This window comes from Balaenoptera physalus (assembly GCF_965194825.1).
Source record: "Balaenoptera physalus genome assembly, chromosome: 11".
Taxonomy (NCBI): domain Eukaryota; kingdom Metazoa; phylum Chordata; class Mammalia; order Artiodactyla; family Balaenopteridae; genus Balaenoptera; species Balaenoptera physalus.
In genome coordinates this window covers 96,237,201-96,256,533 of record NC_138896.1, presented here as the reverse complement: position 1 = coordinate 96,256,533, position 19,333 = coordinate 96,237,201, and the positions used below count along the sequence as shown (strand labels likewise).

Below are 19,333 nucleotides of genomic sequence, written 5' to 3'. Positions count from 1 at the left end.
ATCTCTACAGGCTATGTTCAAAACTTCCTCAAAATCATTTCTCAGATAGCATAAGAGTAATAAATAAGCACTTCAGCTTTGGGTTTCTTTCTCAGTTTTACAAATCAGAAAATCTCAGTTTTGATCGGATGAATACCTTACTTTCTAACATTGTCTTCTCCCACCCCAACTCTTTGCCTGTGCAGCTCGAATGTTGCAACTTTATTCAAATGGACCAAAAAGACTAGGTCCTGCTGAATATGAGTAGAGGTGAGGGGTAAGAGAAGGCCTGCATTTTTAAAAAGTATCATTTCTGATAAGATACATAAATAGATGTCCAGCAGTGATGATGAAGAGAAAATGAGGCTGAAACATTGGATAATCCACTCTCCTGTTGATTGAAAAAAATAAAAATAATAGTGGCTTGCTGTAATTCCACCATGCAGCTGCTCTGAGTCCATTTGTTTAAGGCTTAAATTATTTTTAAAAGCGAAGACAAACTCTTCTCCTTTTTATGATACCCACTGATGGTTATTACATTAAGATAAATTCAGAATATTAAATCCATTGCTACATTGTTTAGTGCTGTTTCCAAAATAATCATTAAAAATCAATACTAATTTATCAGATTTCTTGTATTTAATAAATTAAAGAAAAATATTTCTTTACCCACTTTGTTTAGGTACTTTTCTGATGTACAAAAAAAAAAAAAAGGTTAAAAACCATCTAGCATTTACATTTATAATTAGATATGCATTACCCACTTAACACACACTTCACAATTATCAGAGCCTTTACAATTTCCAAATGCGTTTTTAAGTGTTATTTTTAAAACCCCTTCTCTTGGGTTTTAATTTGCTTTTCAGATATAAATGCACTTTGTCACTATATCATCAGGATCATGTATAACTGTTTTTATATTTCTTATATATGAAAAATTATTAAAGGCATTCTGAATTTATCAGTACCCAATGAAGATTTTAAAATTTATTTCTAAATGTGAGAGTGTTTTTGTTGTTGTTTTTCATGCTTGTACAGACCCTGGGCAAGAGACAGAAATAAAAATACACGTCACCTACAAATACACAGATATCTTAGAAATCCTTCTCGAAAGAGCCAAAGTCCTTTATATCATTACTTTTACCTGGAGACCTTTTCTGTTGTTCTCTGACTATGGTTTTTGGATTTATGTGGATTCTGTTTTACTTCCTCTATCTACAAATAAATGTATATTTAAAAATTATTTTCAGATGGAGATGTGAGAAATTCTAGGTCTGTGGTAGGTTGGTGACCTTGGGCAAGTAACATAGTTGCCCCACTTTGAATTTCTTTAATTTTTTCATCTGTAAAACATGGTTTAGGAGAGCTTACAGGTATAGAATAAAGATGAACAGCATTGCAGATATAAAACCCTTGGCATTTCTCTGGAAAAAAAAATTATGGTGATTGTAAATGCCTGCATGTTTATAGCCTTTAAAATGAAATATTATTGCATTTTAACCTTGAGCCACCTAAAATCAACCCTGTGACACGGAGCAAGAATCCTTTAACCCCATCCTACAAGTGTTAGAAATGAGGTTTGGAACATCCCTAAATATGTGTACCGTGGTTTTAATAACATTAGTAATATCATTAATTTATCAGACTGATATTTTTAAGGGGAAAAGTATGTGGCGTTTTCAAACAACGTTCTATAAATAACTTCAAAATTCTTAACATCAAAGTATTTCCATTGTTCATAGGATAAGTACTGAAGTCCCAAACTTGGGCTATTAATAGTTGCATGGGCAGACCTCTGCCAAGCTCTCCATCAACAACTCACAACAATACATCAGGTGCCCTTACCCACTGCTCTACATGTAATCATAAGTATTTGGGCCTTACAGTAAACCTACATAAAGTGGGTACTACTGACACCTCCATTTTACACGTAAATTCACACCCGTGCACAATGTCACATTGAGTGGGGAATATTTTTCAAACTTAGGCAGTTCATGCCTGGTACCTCTGCCTAAAAGCTTCATGATATGAGGGAGTTCTGCAGGTTTCTCTGGCATCTCCTAATATCACCCAATCATTCCATTATTTGTAGATTAAGCTTGGAAATAAAGGGTCTCCAAAATTTGGATATACCTGGCTCCAAATTATGTTTCAGCCTTGTCCTAGAAAACCGGTTATTTCTAAATCATGGCCTTTCACATTCCAGGTACCCTGGCCTGGTTTTTGCCATTGCCCTCGCATTTTCTCTAATGCTTGAGACTTGTTTGCATTTGCATTTCCTCTCACTCTCCTGTCAACCTGAATGTTCTCCTCCACCTACTTTCTGTGTTTGGAACACAAACTAATATTCCAAGGCTCAGTTCAAGCCCAATTGCCTTTGGAAGGCTTCCTTTGCCCTTTGTCCAATCCAGACAAACTTTACTACTTCCTTCTCTGGTCTCCCTTATAGGTTACATCTCACGTCACCTGATGCTTTTTTTGAGGAGGTACAGTGGGCAGTAAGAACTTGGACTCCAGGTTCTGACTGCCTGGGTTTGAATACTGACTCTGCTACTTATTATGTGTGTGATTTTGGGCAAGTTAGTTAATTCTTCTGTGGCCTCAATCTGCTCATCTGAAAATGGGATTATAGTAACTTCATAGGGTTGTTGTAAGGCTCATTGATGTTAATTTACATAAAAAGCTCGGAACGGTGCCTGCTATATAATACATACTATGCAAATGCTAGCAATTTCTTTCCTTTTTTTCTTGCACACAAGATTTCACCTGCCTGCTCTGTGAAGACAGGGAACAGCTATTTCATATCTATCATTTAATCTTTAGTCCCTAGCACAGTGCTTGATGCATATAAATAAGGTGTTTTCTGGTTGCTTGGTGGATGAATAAATAAATGACCATTCATTTATTCAACTAGTCTAGCTTCAGTCTAGCTAGGCTAGGAGGCTCCAGCAATAATGGAACAAACTTATGTGAAATGGTATCTGTGATTAAATTTTAAATAGTGCAGGACCAAAAAAGCCCTATTCATAAGTAACTTTTATCCCAATGTTGATCTGTTCATTGGTAGAGTTATATATTATGAGTGTCTAAAAAAAATACTGCTCAGTGAAATCATGGATTTCTTTCAAAATGCCTATCTTTTTTACTCAAGGATGACATTTTAAACAGCAATGACAGATGCAATGTTCTCTCACACAAGTACAGAGTAATTCATTAACATAGATATGAAAGGAAAAAGTCTACATTCAACCTTTACCACCAAAGTCCTTGAGAAATAAAAGAAATTCAAAGCAGCTACGAGTGTAGCTTGTAAAAAGTCAAACTGGTGTTATCATTCAAGAATACCAGGGTGATAACAGGAGCTTTTGATGACTAGCCACTTGCTGAATTTGATTTAGGGTTGAGGTTGGGTAGAGGAAGAAGAGAAGAGCTTAAATTAGAATCTATCTGAGAATTTGGAATGACAGAATCTTATGTGGAAGAACTGAAGGAGACTTTTGCAATTAAATAGTTCAAAACATACTTTTGATAAGTCCACAGAGATGACTGACTTGTCTGAGTAACATAGCTGGTTAAAGACAAATTTGATTTAGGAGGATTTTTCATAACAGAGTTTTTTTATATTTGGGCTGCATTTCAGGATGGTTTCATGGTGGGATGATTCAAGGTGAGGCAGACTCTAACAGGCTGAGTCTAATATAAACTCCAAGTGTGCTTTTGAATTTCTGAACATCAGGACAGAAGTTGCAAACAAAAGTCATCAATTATCTAGATGTATTTACCTACAGAGTCTCTCCCATGGACAAGTTAGGTACTGAAAAGCTGTTCATAGTTCATTTGTTCTGAAGGTCAAAGTGGCACTATACAATTGACTGCCAACTGGTAGGAAGCAGAGTTGTTGACACAATTTTATTTTGATGTATAGCTTTGTTCTTACCTATGGAAATTCATATTAGGGCTTCTGGACGCAATTTCTCTGTCAATAAGAAGATCAAATATCTTATATTAAATGTTTAGTGTCTGTCTTACTTTGGGTTCCTTAGAAGCAGAGTCTGATGCAGAGATTCAGGGTGTTGATTTATTGAGGAAGCACTCCCAGGAGAAATGGAGGGATGGAAACTGGATAGATCAAGGGAAGGGGCTAAGCAAGAAGGTGTCTCAGCTGTTGTCTAGCTCCATCCTGACCCCATGGGGAGCTCTAGGGCATGCATTGAAGAACAGGGGCAGCTGTGGGCATTAACAGCTGGGCCCACTGCCCGTTAAAAGGGATCTGGACCCGGCACCAACAGCATCTACCACCAGGCTTATTGTGAAGGTTACTGTCCTACAGATATGGCTTATTATTTCAGCAAGGATTATACCGATAGCAAATGAAATAAAGAAAGAAGGTCCACATAATTTGTGTGGGCAGTGTTTGAAAAGGACTGATTACCTTAATACAGAAGCCATGAGTTTTAGAATCTGAACCTTTATACTCAAGTTACAACTGCTTCTCTAACAGTATACTTTTTAAAAAGTCCCAATCTCAGTGAGCCTCAGGCTTCTAATCTGTAAAATGGGGACAACAATAGCATCTTCCTCTTATGGTTGTTCCACAGTTCAAGAAAGGTAATATATGTCAAATACCTAAAAGTCTTGAAAACTAGGGAACAGCTGGTCTGGAGAAAGTTTTAAAATGTAAACTAGATTTTTTTATGAGTAACTGTAGCAGTTTGAAATATGTAGATGTTTGGCCAACTTGAGAGAGGAAATGAAAATATAAAAAGAAGAATTAGAGTTACTGTTTCCTGAGTGCCTGTAAGGGACCAGGGGTTTCACATTCATTACCTCAGTTAATCCATTTCACTGTCCTATGGATGCTGCTGTAATTCTCATTGTATACATTTCATAAAAGAGGCTTAATATTGTTAAGAGGTGACCTAATATCATACTAATGGTTGTTTTACAGAGAGAGAATTTGAACGCAGATCTCTTTGTATTGAAAATATTAGCATTTGGCCACCATTGTTGCGATGTTCAGAAAGGTACAAAAGCCTTTCTAGCAAAATAGACAATGTTGAAAATTTATGAAGGTGGTGGTGAGAACTCAAATTAAGTTGAAGGGGCGGCTCTTGCACTTTAGAAACTTTCCATTTGGTTGGAGACTTGCATTTGGATTCTACTTTTTCTGTGCAAAGAAACGGAACAGATACTTAATAAGGAAAACTTACTCTTTTTTTTTTTTTTATAATTATGGGAGGAAAAGAAGCCAACTGAAATGATTACTTTTATTCCACTGAATTCTGATGATATCATTTTTTAAAGACTTGTGGTAAAATACGTATAACAAACTTTACCATTTAAACCATTTTAAGCGTACAGTTCTTTAGTATTAAGTACATTCGCATTGTTGTATAATCCCCATCCATCTCCAGAATTTTTTAATCAATCCAAACTAAATCTCTGTACTCATTAAACAATAACTCCCCATTTTCCTTCACCTAGTCCATGGAAGCCACCATTCTACTTTCCGTCTAGGAATTTGCCTAGTCTACTTACCTCATATAAATGGAATCCTACAATAAGTATCCTTTTGTGTGTGTCTTATTTCACTTAGAAAAATGTTTTCAAGGTTCATACATGGTGTAGTATGTAATAGAATTTTAAAATTTCCTTTTTAAAGTTGAATAATATTCTGTTGTATGTTTATACCACATTTTGTTAATGCATTTATCTGTTGATGGGCATTTGGGTCCTTTCTACCTTTTACCTGTTATATATAATGCCACTATTAACACGGGTATACAAACATCTGCCTGAGTCCCTTCCATTCTTTGGGGCATTTACCTAGAGGTGGAATTGCTGTGTCGTGGTAATTCTATGTTCAAGTTTTTAAGGAACTGCCATGCTGTCTTCCACAGTAGCTGTACCATTTTACATTTGCACCAGTAATGCACAAGGATTCCAATGTTTTCACATCCTTGCCAACTCTTGTTATTTTCTGCGTGTGTGTGTGCGTGTGTGTGTGTGTGTGTATTTAAAATAATAGCCATCCTAATGAGTGTGAAGCAGCATTTTCTGGCTCTGATTTGTATTTCTGTACTGATTAGTGATGTTCAGGATGTTTTCATAGCGAAACAAATTCCCAATTGGATATTTCTCTTCTATTATGTTCTCTCTTTTTCTTTCTGACTCTCTTCTCTCTGTCTCTCTATTTCTCTGCCTTTCTCTTTCCCTTCCTCTCTTTTTGGAAGAGTAACCTTATTAATGAGATTATGCGTAGATTTGCATGTGGATACAGATGTAATTTCTTTGAATGAAATTTCAGAAAACCTATTTTGCAAAATTAATATCCTGTATCTCTTAAATGAGATTAGAAGAAAGAATTTGTAAGTGGAGTCTTCTGGGCTGTAAGTCATCAACCTTTTTTTTCTTTTCTTTTTTTTAATAGAAAGCTTTCTGCTTTTTTCCATGGTCTATGTCTTGACTTATGGTGTTTTTTTGTTTTTTGTTTTTTTTTCTTTTTTAAAGGATGTTTTAATTAATTAATTTATTTTTGGCTGCATTGGGTCTTCCTTGCTGCATGTGGGCTTTCTCTAGTTGCAGTGAGCCAGGGCTACTCTTCATTGTGGTGCATGGGCTTCTTATTGCAGTGGCTTCTCTTGTTGCAGAGCACGGGCTCTAGGCGTATGGGCTTCAGTAGTTGTGGCACATGGGCTCAGTAGTTGTGACTCGTGGGCTTAGTTGCTCCATGGCATGTGGGATTTTCCCAGACCAGGGCTCGAACCCACGTTCCCTGCATTGGCAGGTGGATTCTTAACCACTGTGCCACCAGGGAAGTCCCCATCGACACTTTTTGATTCATCTTTAAGATCTTTGTGCTCATTTGTACAAAAAGTAAACCACTCAGACTTGCATAATAGCAGTGACAAAGCTAGACCTGGTATTTTCACCTTTTGAAAAGAAGTTATTTACTACTTGGAATGAACAACTGACTTAAGTAAGGTGGCAAGAGTACTTATGAAATACAGGAAATGAAGGGAGATACTTTGTAGGTGATTAAAATGTGTTGGTTATGTTTAGGGTTGATTCAAGAGATAATTACACTCAACCAAATCTCTCCATGGACCTAGTAGGAAATGTTTCAGGCATGGGACCACTATAGATACTGAACACAAAAGGCAGAATGATGTGGTTCTTTTTTTGTTTTTGTTCTTGTTTTCAAGTTTAAGACTTGGAACATAAGATCCTTTAAGTCTGCAGGAGAAAGATCAGCTAATGCATGTAGGCCATTCTTCTTTCTGCATGAATAGTAATAGAAACGATTTTAGGGATCAACAGTCATGCACCTTCAACTCAAAAAAAGGAAAATTTTGTGAAGAGACAAGGAAGTCAGCAAGGACAGAAGAATTGATTTTCCCGTTCATCCAGATGAAAGCATACAATTTCTTCTTAATTTAAACCTTTCCTCTTTTTTTAGCAAAGAGAAAATATGATTTAACTTTGAAAAATTTCTGGTTACACATATTTTTAAAAGCAGAAAAAAGGTGAGAAAAAATAATGTAGGGGATTAAAAATATATATTTTTTGTTTAAGAAGAGGAACAAAGAGGAGGAAATAGATGGCCATGTAAAGCATAGTGCATTAATTTTCATCATAGGTATTCAGTTATTTTCAAGAATGGATAGAATCCATAGCTTTAGAGAAACTCCAGGATATAGCACATAAATGTGCTGTATGTGTTTTCCGTTGCCAGAAAGTCAAATTTATTCTTATGCAATCTGATCCAAATCATGTGTATCTTCTAGGGTTATCTCCTATCCAAGTAGGAGATATAATTATTTTGGCAGGATCATTGAAAGTCTATGGAGCAATTGTTTACTTCTGTAAAATAAGTTTCTTATTAGTATTTTGCTTGCTATTATTTTTCCAAGTGCTGGTCTTAGCTGAAATGCAGAAATCAAGTATTGTGTTTATCTTTACCGTAAGGTTCAAGCAGCCATCAGCCTTTGTTCAGATTCCATTTAGCTCTATAAACTTTTGCATTATCCTTTGATTTCTGCAGATATAAATACATTCAGATACACTTAGTAACGCTTGTGTGTATGTATACATGTGTATATATAGGACCACATACATATATGTACATATGTATAATGTGTGTATATTTATGACCGCATGCATATATATACATATATACATATGTGTGTGTATGTGTGTATTTATTTCTGAATATGTTTATATACATATTCAGAAACAATGCCATCCCCAGAATGGTCAACATAGGGGAACTATGTGTAGAACAAGGCATATTTGGAACACAAGACCTGCAATGGGAAACAGACCCAATTGTTAATTTATATATCTAGTGATGACTAAAGCAGTTCTACAAGGTGGGCTTTGGACATATATTTCATTTTTTAAATTTCAAAATAATTACTTTTTCAAAGTAACAGAAGCATAGACCTTTTCATGAGGGCTGCAAAGAGTAGCTTCTCACGCTTTGGCCCCTGATACATCCTCTGAGGTGGACATGGGTAGGGATTGGGTCAGGGAGGGGGTACAAAAGGAGACATTTAAGGCTTCTACTTCATCCATATCAACAGATGTAATTACTTTCAAACAAGGCTTTCCCTGGATCCAATATGAAACATTTCAGCCCCTGGAAACGCTACATAAAAACTATATAAGGAGCAGTATGTCTATTGTTCATCTGCTAATGTCCCCAAATGTCACCAAGGTAATTATTTGGATGACATTTTTGTGACGCAGCTGGACATTGTTACAGTTAATATAAAGTCTGCCTTTGGCAACCACTTTATTTCCACCTACATCAAAGTGTGGATGCATGATCACTTTTCCTGGGAGAATACTTGCCTCCCCCAAAAGACATCTCTGCCCTCAGCTTTTGCTTCGTGTGCTCTGCATACTAATACCCAATGCAAAAGAAAAAGGAAAAAGAGTAATATATATAATCTTTATCTTAATATGTATATCTGGAACTTTCAGAGATGTTTCTAAATATAATTCACAAAACACAATAACACTGATATTTCCTTCTTTTTTTTGAAACAGATTTCAGCTATCCCCAGGAGTCTGAATTCACAAAATGCACGCTGTTAAAACTTTTTGCCTCTATAAATTCATACTTGCTCGCAAAGAGCATATGATTGGCAAAGCTGGATTTTTTTCTACTATGATTATAATAAAAATATATTTTTACAAACATAAAGATTATAGATTTTTCCCACAAACTCACATGCAAATTGGAGCTTCGCCTTCTGGCTCAGAATTGTTCCCAGAGGGTTGGTGGCCAGGCACTGGTACGTGCCAATATCTTGATCTGTGTGCGGGCTACTGATTGCCAAACTGCCTCCATCCAACCTGTGGTGATAGCTCATGGTAAAATCAATATCTGTGCCATTTTGCTTCCACCTTCAAGGAAAAGAAAATCAAATCATGTTTCTAATATACAGAGTTGACCACTCTTGTCTTAAGCAACATGCACCTGTAATTCCTGAGACTGTTAAAATGAAACAAAACATGGTTATATGTGGATACATCCCACCAGTTTCATCGAAGATAATTGTCTTCATGAGCTCTGTGATATCAATAGCTAGGTTATTTTGAAGATCTTCTACTCTTTACAAATTATGAACATTCACCCAAATGTGTACAAAGAGGCAATAGAACTCTTGACATGAGAAATAAAAAGTAGGCATTCAGTCAAATAAACCTGGCCGCCCTGTTCCTTTAGCAACTTTTCAAATAACATATACCATACCTGAACTCGCACAACTGATACTGCAAAATTGAATGTCAAAAATGATTTAGACATAGAAATCCAAGAAAAATATATTAGAAATGGCACAAAGAAAGCCAGCAAAGATTTTACAATGCCAATTTGAGGCTGATAACAAAACAAAAATAACCAGACTACTTTAGAACATTATTGTCTCTGTTAGTCTCTTACTAGGAAAATTAATTTCAACAGTATTTAGAAATACTGAATATTTTTCAGTATTTCTACAGTATTTAGAAATATTTCAATAGTATTTAGAAATGCCGAACTAAAATTATACCTTAACAAAAACAAATGCAGTTTGAGAAGTTTTTATTTTAGGCTGCAAAAGGTTTCTTGGCTTACCTATTAGTCAACCATCTTTTTGTACATGAATTAAGTATCAGAAAGGCCTAACAGTTATATTTATTTTCAAAGAAACATAAGATGTTTTAGAAATTGCATTTGGTCATTTTAAGATGAATGAATAGCCAGTAATTATCTTTAACTGGACTCACTTCCACCACCTTGCAACCCCTAACTTCCATCAAAATTTTCAGACATTTTGAAATAAGAATATTATATACTTAAACAGATACATTTCTAGGGCACAAGCTGTGTGTAGTCATATAAAGCATTTAAGAAAAGAGATATTTTAAATTATTGAATTAAGATAGTCAGTCAGAAAAACAAGTGAGTGGCCTCTTCCTATGTAATATAGCCAATTTCCAAATCATATTTTTTTAGGGTTTATGCCAGCTTTACAGTTTCTCCCCTTATTTTGGTAGAGGTAGCTAACTGTAAGAAGGGAATGACATTTTATAGCATTATTCCAAATGTCATTGACTTTTTTAGGAGTATTCTGAAACATCCCGTGGAAAAAGTCTGGCAAATATCTACAACAGTAGAAAAGAAATACGGACGGACTTAGGTAATCTTCTACCCTATTAAAGATGAGAAGTGATTGACCAGATATCAAATCATCCAGAGGTTTTGAACAAACTCTGTCACTTTTAAATTATTTAGCCAGTTCTTGTGCACCTCAACTTCATTTTAATAAAGGAAGTTGAAAGACAACAGTCAAAAATAGTATACTTCATTTGCCTGAACTATCTGCCAAATTTTTTTCTAGAGAAATTTGTTCGGCCTCTCGTTCTCAATTTCAGAAGAAGAAAATGGAGAAAACTATTATTTTTTAGGCCTATCTGAAGCCTCGAATATTCTCCTTGCCAGCACTGTAATACTGTCTTACATGGTCTTTTAACCTTTGTTTTCCTTTTAGTTTTCAATGCAAAGGCTATACAGCACTTACTTTGCCAGCTCTCTTTAATTTTGGAATCAATCACTGAAATAACTGCTGTCATCATTATATGCTCCTAATTAAGCTCAGTAATTGTTTTTCAACACAAATTCAAAGTTGTTGGCTTAGCTGAAGCAAATGAATTTTTCACAGTATCCCCATAATCATTCTAATCACTGTGGTACAATGATTATTAAACTGTGCATATAGATTAAGGGTTCAACTCGTGGTGTGGGCTTTGTCCTAATTAATATCTTTAAATCAATGGAGAAATAGTATTAATGAATTCAAGTGATTGTCTTACAAACGTTACGGATAGAATTGCATGCCCAGGAGAATTATCCCATGATGCAAACTAGGAAATATGCTATAGATGATTATTTTAAACATCTGCCTTAATATCATATTAATTCCATGAAACATATGGATTTGAACTAAAATCTTGAACTTTTTCTGGTGAACATCCTTCCCTATTGAGTAGTTAAGAATATAATGGCTGGGGGCTATATTTGTTTGCTGGCCTGTGATAATGCACGAGTGTGTGTGTGTGTGTGTGTGTGTGTGTGTGTGTGTCTGTGTGTGCATGTGAGTGTTTTTCAAAACTGAGCCTTGCTTTAGAATTACATGGAGCGCTATTTCTGGGCCCATCCCTAGACCTTTGAAGAACTTCAAAATCTAAATTTTTTAGTAGTCTCTCTGGGTGATTGTAATGTGCACTAAATTTGGCTCCATTGACCCTGTGGAAAGAGTCCTAGGCCTACCTTTGACATTCCTTTGCTGTGTATGCTTGTTCAAGTAATGACTTCTCCAAAAGTCATATCCATCAATTATAAAATTTGCGCAATAAAAATATCCTGCTTTATCACATGAGGTTGTTAAGAAGATCAAGTGAGGAAATGAATAAAAAGAATAGAAGGGCAGAGTAACTACTTTTATGATTTTTACTCAGAGACCTAGAGCTTCTCCAGACTTAAGAATCTCTTTATGACTGGAGTAGATTAAATTCCAGAAAGGAGGCTCCTCTTGTGACTAGGTCCAGAGAACATGTGTTAGAAATCCTCTATGACATTGAAAGATAGTGTATCTGATAGAGAGTGTATCCAATGTAAAAATGATTTATGTGTGTGTTACTTCATTTTCCCAAATAAAAGATACATTCTGAGCTGGAACTAAGCTCATTACTATCTGATTTTCCTAAACTTTTTAAAGTATAAGCAATCCTACCCAAGTACTATTTTTGCATAACCCATTTTCCTTCCCTTAACAAAGCTTCCTGGTTAGATGTTAATTGCCATGTGTTGCATGGTCTTTAAAAAAATAAAGAGTGATCCTTTCCATGGGAAAACTTCTGTGCCAACTTGCCTGACATCTGTATCTTCTTGTTTTCTACTGAAATCCTGTCTGTGAAGGTGTTGACTCCAACTGTAAGTGACTTTAGACAAGTTACTTTTAAACTGTTTCCAAAGTTCTGCTTTAAATATTGCTTATTTTCTCCTATGAGATTTCATTTGCTAAAGGAATTTACTAAAAGGAATAAAACACACCTTAAAGTCAACCACACCCTCATTTTGTGGATAAGGAATCCAATGCCAGGAGAAAGAAATGATTATTCCAAGGTCACATATGGAATGCTTCTAAGTCAAGGGCTCTTTAGTACGGCTTCACACTATATCCAAATAACCTCAAATAACGTTAGACTCTGAATCATAAAGATTGTCCCTCTATTTCATACACACACACTCAATCTAAGATGAATACAGTTACGATGTTTTTTAAAAATAAATTTTATGTTAGAAAGGATCATATTAAAAGTAAATTTCATATTTTGTTGCTAATGTGCATTGTCTGAAATACCTCTGCCCTTTGCTTTATTATCAAGAAAATTGGGTCTTAGTCTGACATTTAAGCATTAAAAACTTCGTTTTGTTCTCACTCTTTTTTCAAAGCCTCTTGCCTACGAGTATTTTATACCATGATATTAGAGCCGAGCTAAACCTGGTTATGGGGATTGGAAATAAGCTAAATTACCTGTCTTTAGCCTCCTAATTTATAAGTATGTTAGAAACAGAAGCCATTTCACAACACTGGAATTTGCAATCTCTTCATTCAGTGTATTTCTTCATAGATAATATTAGCAAATTGTTGTGAGAACCCCTGTTTTGTATCTTTCAGCCTGTTATAAGCCAATAGACATTTTTATATAAGTACATGATTGACTGATGATTTATCTTACTTATACTTAGCAAATGTTTCTTATTTTATAGGGATTCATACTTTTTTTTTCCTTTCTCTAACAAATTCTGTCAATCTTTAGGATCAATCAAATTAGCTTTCAAAAATAAAATTCCAACTTAAACTGTAAGGTGATCCTGAAAAATGTGTTAATCACATTTTTGTATATTTAACCAAATTTTAAGTTAAATAAGGCAACTCTTTATTTTAGGAAAACAAACCACCAACCATGAACTGGGTGAACCAATTTATAAACTAAGTAATCTTCATCAACCAGATGGACTTTATTGGTTTGGGTGTCCTAAAGATAGGAAAGCTTTAATAAAGTGTAGTGAGACACAGTTTTCCAGCTCTTTTGTTGTAAAAAACAAATTCTGAAGTTCTTTTGACAAAATACAATGTAAAGGAGAGTTGTCTTTAACTTTGTGCATTTAAGTCATTTAGCTAGTTAATCTAGACAATCTTAAGATCAAAGTAATTATACATAGAAATTTGGTATTTTTAATGGAACATAAAAATCACACCAAGCCAGCTTATTTTGCCAAAATGGACTGAAATTGTTGCTTTTTGTGTGTGATGATTTAACTTAACTACTAAAAATTAAGACTTAAAAAAAATGCTTTTAAAATCCCAAAGCCACAATAGTGATTTTAATATTTATTCTACTTTTCCTATATTCACACTGCATATGCAGTTCTTACCAACAAAATATCTTTATGATTTATATAAGCATAATATATACATGCATATATTTTTAAATTTGTGAAGTCCACCCACAAAGTGGATCAGATTCTGCCTTTACTGCAGTATTCTAAGAACTGAAACACTACAGAACTTTCTTCCTTATTATTTCAGAGGTAATATGTGAGGAGCAAATATATATTTTTCTACTTGCCCAGAATGAAAATTCCTTTTCTGCGTTAGATGGTACATAGCTGTCTTCAACATGTTTTTCTAAAACCAGTGCTTTTTGGGTGATGGGACATGTCAGTGGAGCCACAGAAATTAGTCTCATAAAATAAAGTTTCCATCTGGATTAATTCCTTTTAGGGGAACATTTTTTCACAGTCGTTGTATATGGGGCAACTGAGGCAGTGGCTCCAAATTGTGGGGAAGGGAGTACAAAATGAACTTGTGCTTTACAGTCTTTCAAATTGGGGAAACAAATCTTTTCCTGTCCTTTCCCTTTATTTTTTCTTCTTTTTTCCGTATTCCTTCCCTCCCCCCTTCCTTCCTTCCTTTCTTCTTTACTTCCTTTATCTCTCTTCCTTCAGGAAACTTCCTTTTTCTCTCTTTCTTCAGGAAACTCTGTCAATTCTCTCCATAACATGGCACTGCATGGCACCAATCTCAAGAATAACCGTTCTAAGCAGACCTAATCAATAAGTCATAATAGTGGTTGCTGCGGGTGGGGGTGGGGTAGTCATCTTTGTCAAGTGGCATGAGGGAACAGTTTGCCGTACCAGAAATGTCCATATCTTCATTTGAGTGGTGGGCATGCAGCTGTATACCTATGTAAAAATTCTTTGAGCTGTACACTTCAAATTAAGTCACTTTATTGTGTGTATATTTTACCCCGAAGACAAAGAAAAAAAAAAAAAAAAAGCGATGTGGTACTCAGAAGTAGAACTTTACCTATAATGGGGTGAAGGGTAACCATTAGCAGCACAATTCAGGATGATCTCAGATTTTGACAAATCCAATGGAAAAATAACATCTTGTGGTTCCTGGGTAAAAATAGGACGGCTCAAACGACCATCACCTGGAAAAAGAAAAGAATTACACCACATGAAAAAACTTGACCCTGTTTTGAATGCAAGTCTGAATTAGACATCAAGTCAATACATATTTTTAAAAACATTTTATCTTGAAACAATCGCAGACATATGGAAAATGTTTCAGAAATGGTACAAAAAATTTCTTTCTATGCCATTTAGAGTAATTTTGCAAATTTATGCTACATCATCCCAAATAAATTAGTTTATATTTCCTACAAAGGATACAATAAAATGATCAAAATCAGTGAATTAACATTGATTCAATACTAGCATCTAATCTTCAGATCCCATTTCTCCATTTTCCCTAATAAAATCCTTTATAGCAAAAAGATCCAGTAGAGAATCACAGATTTCATTTAATTGTTTTCTCCTCTTAGTCTCCTTCAATGCAGAACAATTTCCCAGTCTTTCCTTGGTTTTCCTCACCTTGGTACCTTTGAAAATTACAAGGCACTGATCTGGTAAAGTTTCACTCAATTTGGGCTTATCTGAGTGACGACAGGGTAAGTAAGGGTCCTGGTAGGAGCTGTGTGCTGAGGGTATGGGTAATAAAAAGGGTCTATAAAGATTTTAAAAAACAATAATAAAACCAATGAGAAAACTGGCTCTTATTTTTTAAAATTATCACCATGTAAAAGACTGGTCCCTAGCAGCCAGAGTATATTGATCACGTTGTCTTCCATCTTGTCCCTCCATTCCCCTCACCCACGGGTGCACCACTTTGTCTGCTGTTTCATTACAGTTAGATTCAGGAATGCTGTGTGCTTCAGATTGTATCCTACCAGATAGTGCAGGACTTCTATTTGTCCCATTTCTGCTGAAGTTAACTTTGATCACTTGATTGACATGCTGCCTGCCAGACTTCTCCACTATAAAATTGCTTTCTTTCCCCCTTTATAATTGGTAAACATTTTGTGGTTAGGGACTTTGAGACAATGTAAATATACTGTTCCTTACTGAACATTTAAATTTTGTATTTATATATTTCTTTCAGTATGATCTACTCTATCACTGTGAATCCGTCGTTTCTTATTTTATTAAAGTTATCCATTACTATTTATTTTGATGCCCAAATTGTCACTGATTTGGCCAGCAGGAGCCATTCAAGCTGGTTTCTTCATCTTTTTGACATGTGCCTATCATTCTTTATACTATTCTTTACTTTCTGGTACAAGAAAGTGTTCCAGAATCACCTTGCATTTCTCCTGTTCCAGCCATCGAAGTAGTCTTTTTTTTCCCTAAGAAAAGCTTGTTCCTTTTATTAGAGAATGGTATTTAGAAAGCATGATCTGGAACTAAGTGTACTTATTGTTATTGAGGTGTTCTTGCTCTGAGGATTTTCAGTGTGTGCATGTGTGTGTGTGTGTAGGTTTTATAGATTATATGTATGAATACATACATATAGATACTTATATGAATTTATAAACATATGAATACATGTAAGTATGCATATGTATAATTTTATATACAGACATATATTTATGTAAATATGTATATATGTGTGTGTGTGTATACATTCTTATTCCATACTTCTATCTATCTATGATGATTTATAGTGGGTTTATTATAGGTTTTTTCTGTCTATATATATATTTTAAATTTTATTTATTTTTGGCTGTGTTGGGTCTTTGTTGCTGCATTTGGGCTTTCTCTAGTTGTGGTGATCGGGGGCTACTCTTCGTTGCAGTGCGCGGGCTTCTCCCTGTGGTGGCTTCCCTTGTTGCAGAGCACAGGCTGTAGGCGCGCTGGCTTCAGTAGTTGCAACATGTGGGCTCAGTAGTTGTGACTTGCGGGCTCTAGAGCACAGGCTCAGTAGTTGAGGCTCACGGACTTAGTTGCTCCATGACATGTGGGATCTTCCCAGACCAGGGATCGAACCCATGTCCCCTGCATTGGCAGGCGGATTCTTATCCACTGAGCCACCAGGGAAGTCCTCTGTCTATATTTTTAACTCCCTATTCCAGCTGTGAGAACCCTGGTTTCCACTATTCTCAGTGTATTTATGAATTTGTTCAATCTCCTTGTATGTAACTAACCTCCAGTTACTGTCACCACCTTCTCCCCTTTGTGAAGCTCCTCTTCACCCTGTACAGATTCTGATACCTGGTGCAAGTTCTACTCCCATACCTTCCCTGACACCACTTGTAAGCTGTCTCCTACCTCCTCACCTCACTCATGTTCTGACCCTGTGCAGGGTCTCCCTCCTGTGTGGATGCTGTCTTTCACTACACTTGACCTCTGACACTCTGTGCATAGTTATATTCCAAAGTGGATAACTTTCTCACATCCTTGAGGATCTAACACCTCACCCTGGAATGCCCTTTCCCTGTGGAGACTCTGTCCTCACTCGCTTAGCTTCCAGGTTTCTACCTTCACCACCCTCTCCTGGCAATGGAACCCTCCTCAGGCTTCTCAGACTCTGATAGCCTGTGCCAGGCCACCTCAGTAAGGGCATGCCCTTCTCACCTTCCTCGGGCTCTGCCACTCCACTGGGCCACCGCTGCCTTACCCCTTGTCCTGCATGCCTGACTTTCTCACCACTCTTAGGCTCCAACAACTCATGCTGGGCTACTCTGGTGCTCATCTTCCACATTCATGTGGATGCCTACCTTACTGAGCCCCACTTCATGGCGTTTGGACTGAATTGTTAAGAAAGAAAGATTTGGAGGAAAGGAGGAGGAAGAGTTCGGTACTTATGTTTTAGGTGAAATTCTGTGTTTTTTAAATGTGCAAATGAATACATAAAGCAAAAACCTCATCATGTTAAGATTTAATTTTAGGACACCCAGTCCAGAACTCTAGTAGTTGTACCTGAGGGTCATGTAGGAGCATGGTCATTTCCTCTGATACCAACCACAGCTCTAGAGAATCTCAAAGTTGGTAGGTCTTTTGTAGACCATTCAGGCCAGACTTCTTGGTTTGGAAAGACAATAGAGCTAGTGGTCAATAGCATGTGCCCTTGAATCAAATGGGCTTCAGTGGATTTGTGAAATTTGCAGTATCTTCGTTGACAAAATAGATAGACTCTGTATATCAGATGGTTATTTTGAGATTTAATGACATATTACTTATAAAGTATATCACATTGTGCCTGGTACATGTAAATGTATAATCATCAAATTGTGAAAATTACCATCATTATTGTCATCATCATCATCATCCTTATTATTATTACACACAAGCAAACTAAAACCCAGGAAGTTGAATCATCTTTTCCAAATTCACCATCTGCTTTGAGAGATAGGAGGAAGTTAAACTTAGGCATCTTGATTCTCTCACTGTTTTCACCATCCACTCAGATCTATTTCTTTCTTCCAGAATATTTGCACCCAGGTAAAATGTTAATTTAGTAACTTTATCTTAAATTGTAATTTTAGTATACTCCATTATTTACCTAGAAGTGCAGACAGTTATTAGCTGTATAATGCTGGACAAGTTATAACTCTTAACTATAAAGTAGCAATACATCTTACATCTTTGTTTTTTTGCAAAGGCTGATTGAGAGTGAGTTAAACATGTAATACAGACTTTCCTTACTCTAGTACCTAATGAAATGCGCAAGGAATTATAAATGTAAATAAACAACAAACAAATTAACAGTGTCTGAATAAGAAAAGGGACAAATTCCAATGCCATTGGCTAAAAATAATCAAAATAAACAAAGAAACAACAGAAAAAAACATTTGTGGCATAAGAAGAGTTTGTCCAGGCTCAGAGGGGCGAAAGAGTTCTTGACATCTTAATCTCATCCCTAACCTCTGTGAGATTTACTGGTGAAATGACAAAATTCTGAGAATTCTCATAACAACCTCCAATGCTGGAGTTAAGCAGCTTTGTATATACATGCATAGTGTGTTTTAATCTGTTTTCTCTTCTGGCTGAAGAGAGGAGTAGACAGGGCTCCTGGAGAAAAAAAGAGTGAAGCAGAGAAGCATGAATAGTAAAGCTGACTCTGTTTCAGAAACTAATAGTTTCACGCCTATATATTCACTTGGTAAAATCTCTAAAGCCCAACTGAAAACTGATGCATTTCCCCAATAAAGTATACCTATGACTCTTCCACCAATAATCTTGCTACAAACCACTAAAAAAAAAAAAAAAAAAAACCTTAAAATAGAAGCACCCAGATATTCTGCTAAAGGCTGAATTTCCCACAATCCCAGTATTTCCTCAGGCTACAAAATGGGGGTACTCGTGATATGTGGATATTCAGCCTCCAAAAGTGAGCTAAGAGGAAGAAAACAAACAGTTCCCTGATATGATGAGAAGAACGTTTAAAAATAT

At 35.9% G+C, this 19,333-nt stretch overlaps 1 protein-coding gene across 1 annotated transcript in view; it reads right to left on the bottom strand.

The window, feature by feature from the left end:
• Nucleotides 1–19,333, bottom strand: part of CNTN6 (contactin 6) — a 266,480-nt gene that overhangs the window by 158,189 nt on the left and 88,958 nt on the right. Inside the window, exons 2-3 of the mRNA XM_082412474.1 lie at nt 14,907–15,033; nt 9,218–9,393 (exon numbers count right to left, since the gene is read on the bottom strand). Coding sequence (XP_082268600.1) covers nt 9,218–9,393; nt 14,907–15,033 — 303 coding nt within the window. The remainder of the gene's footprint in view (nt 1–9,217; nt 9,394–14,906; nt 15,034–19,333) is intronic.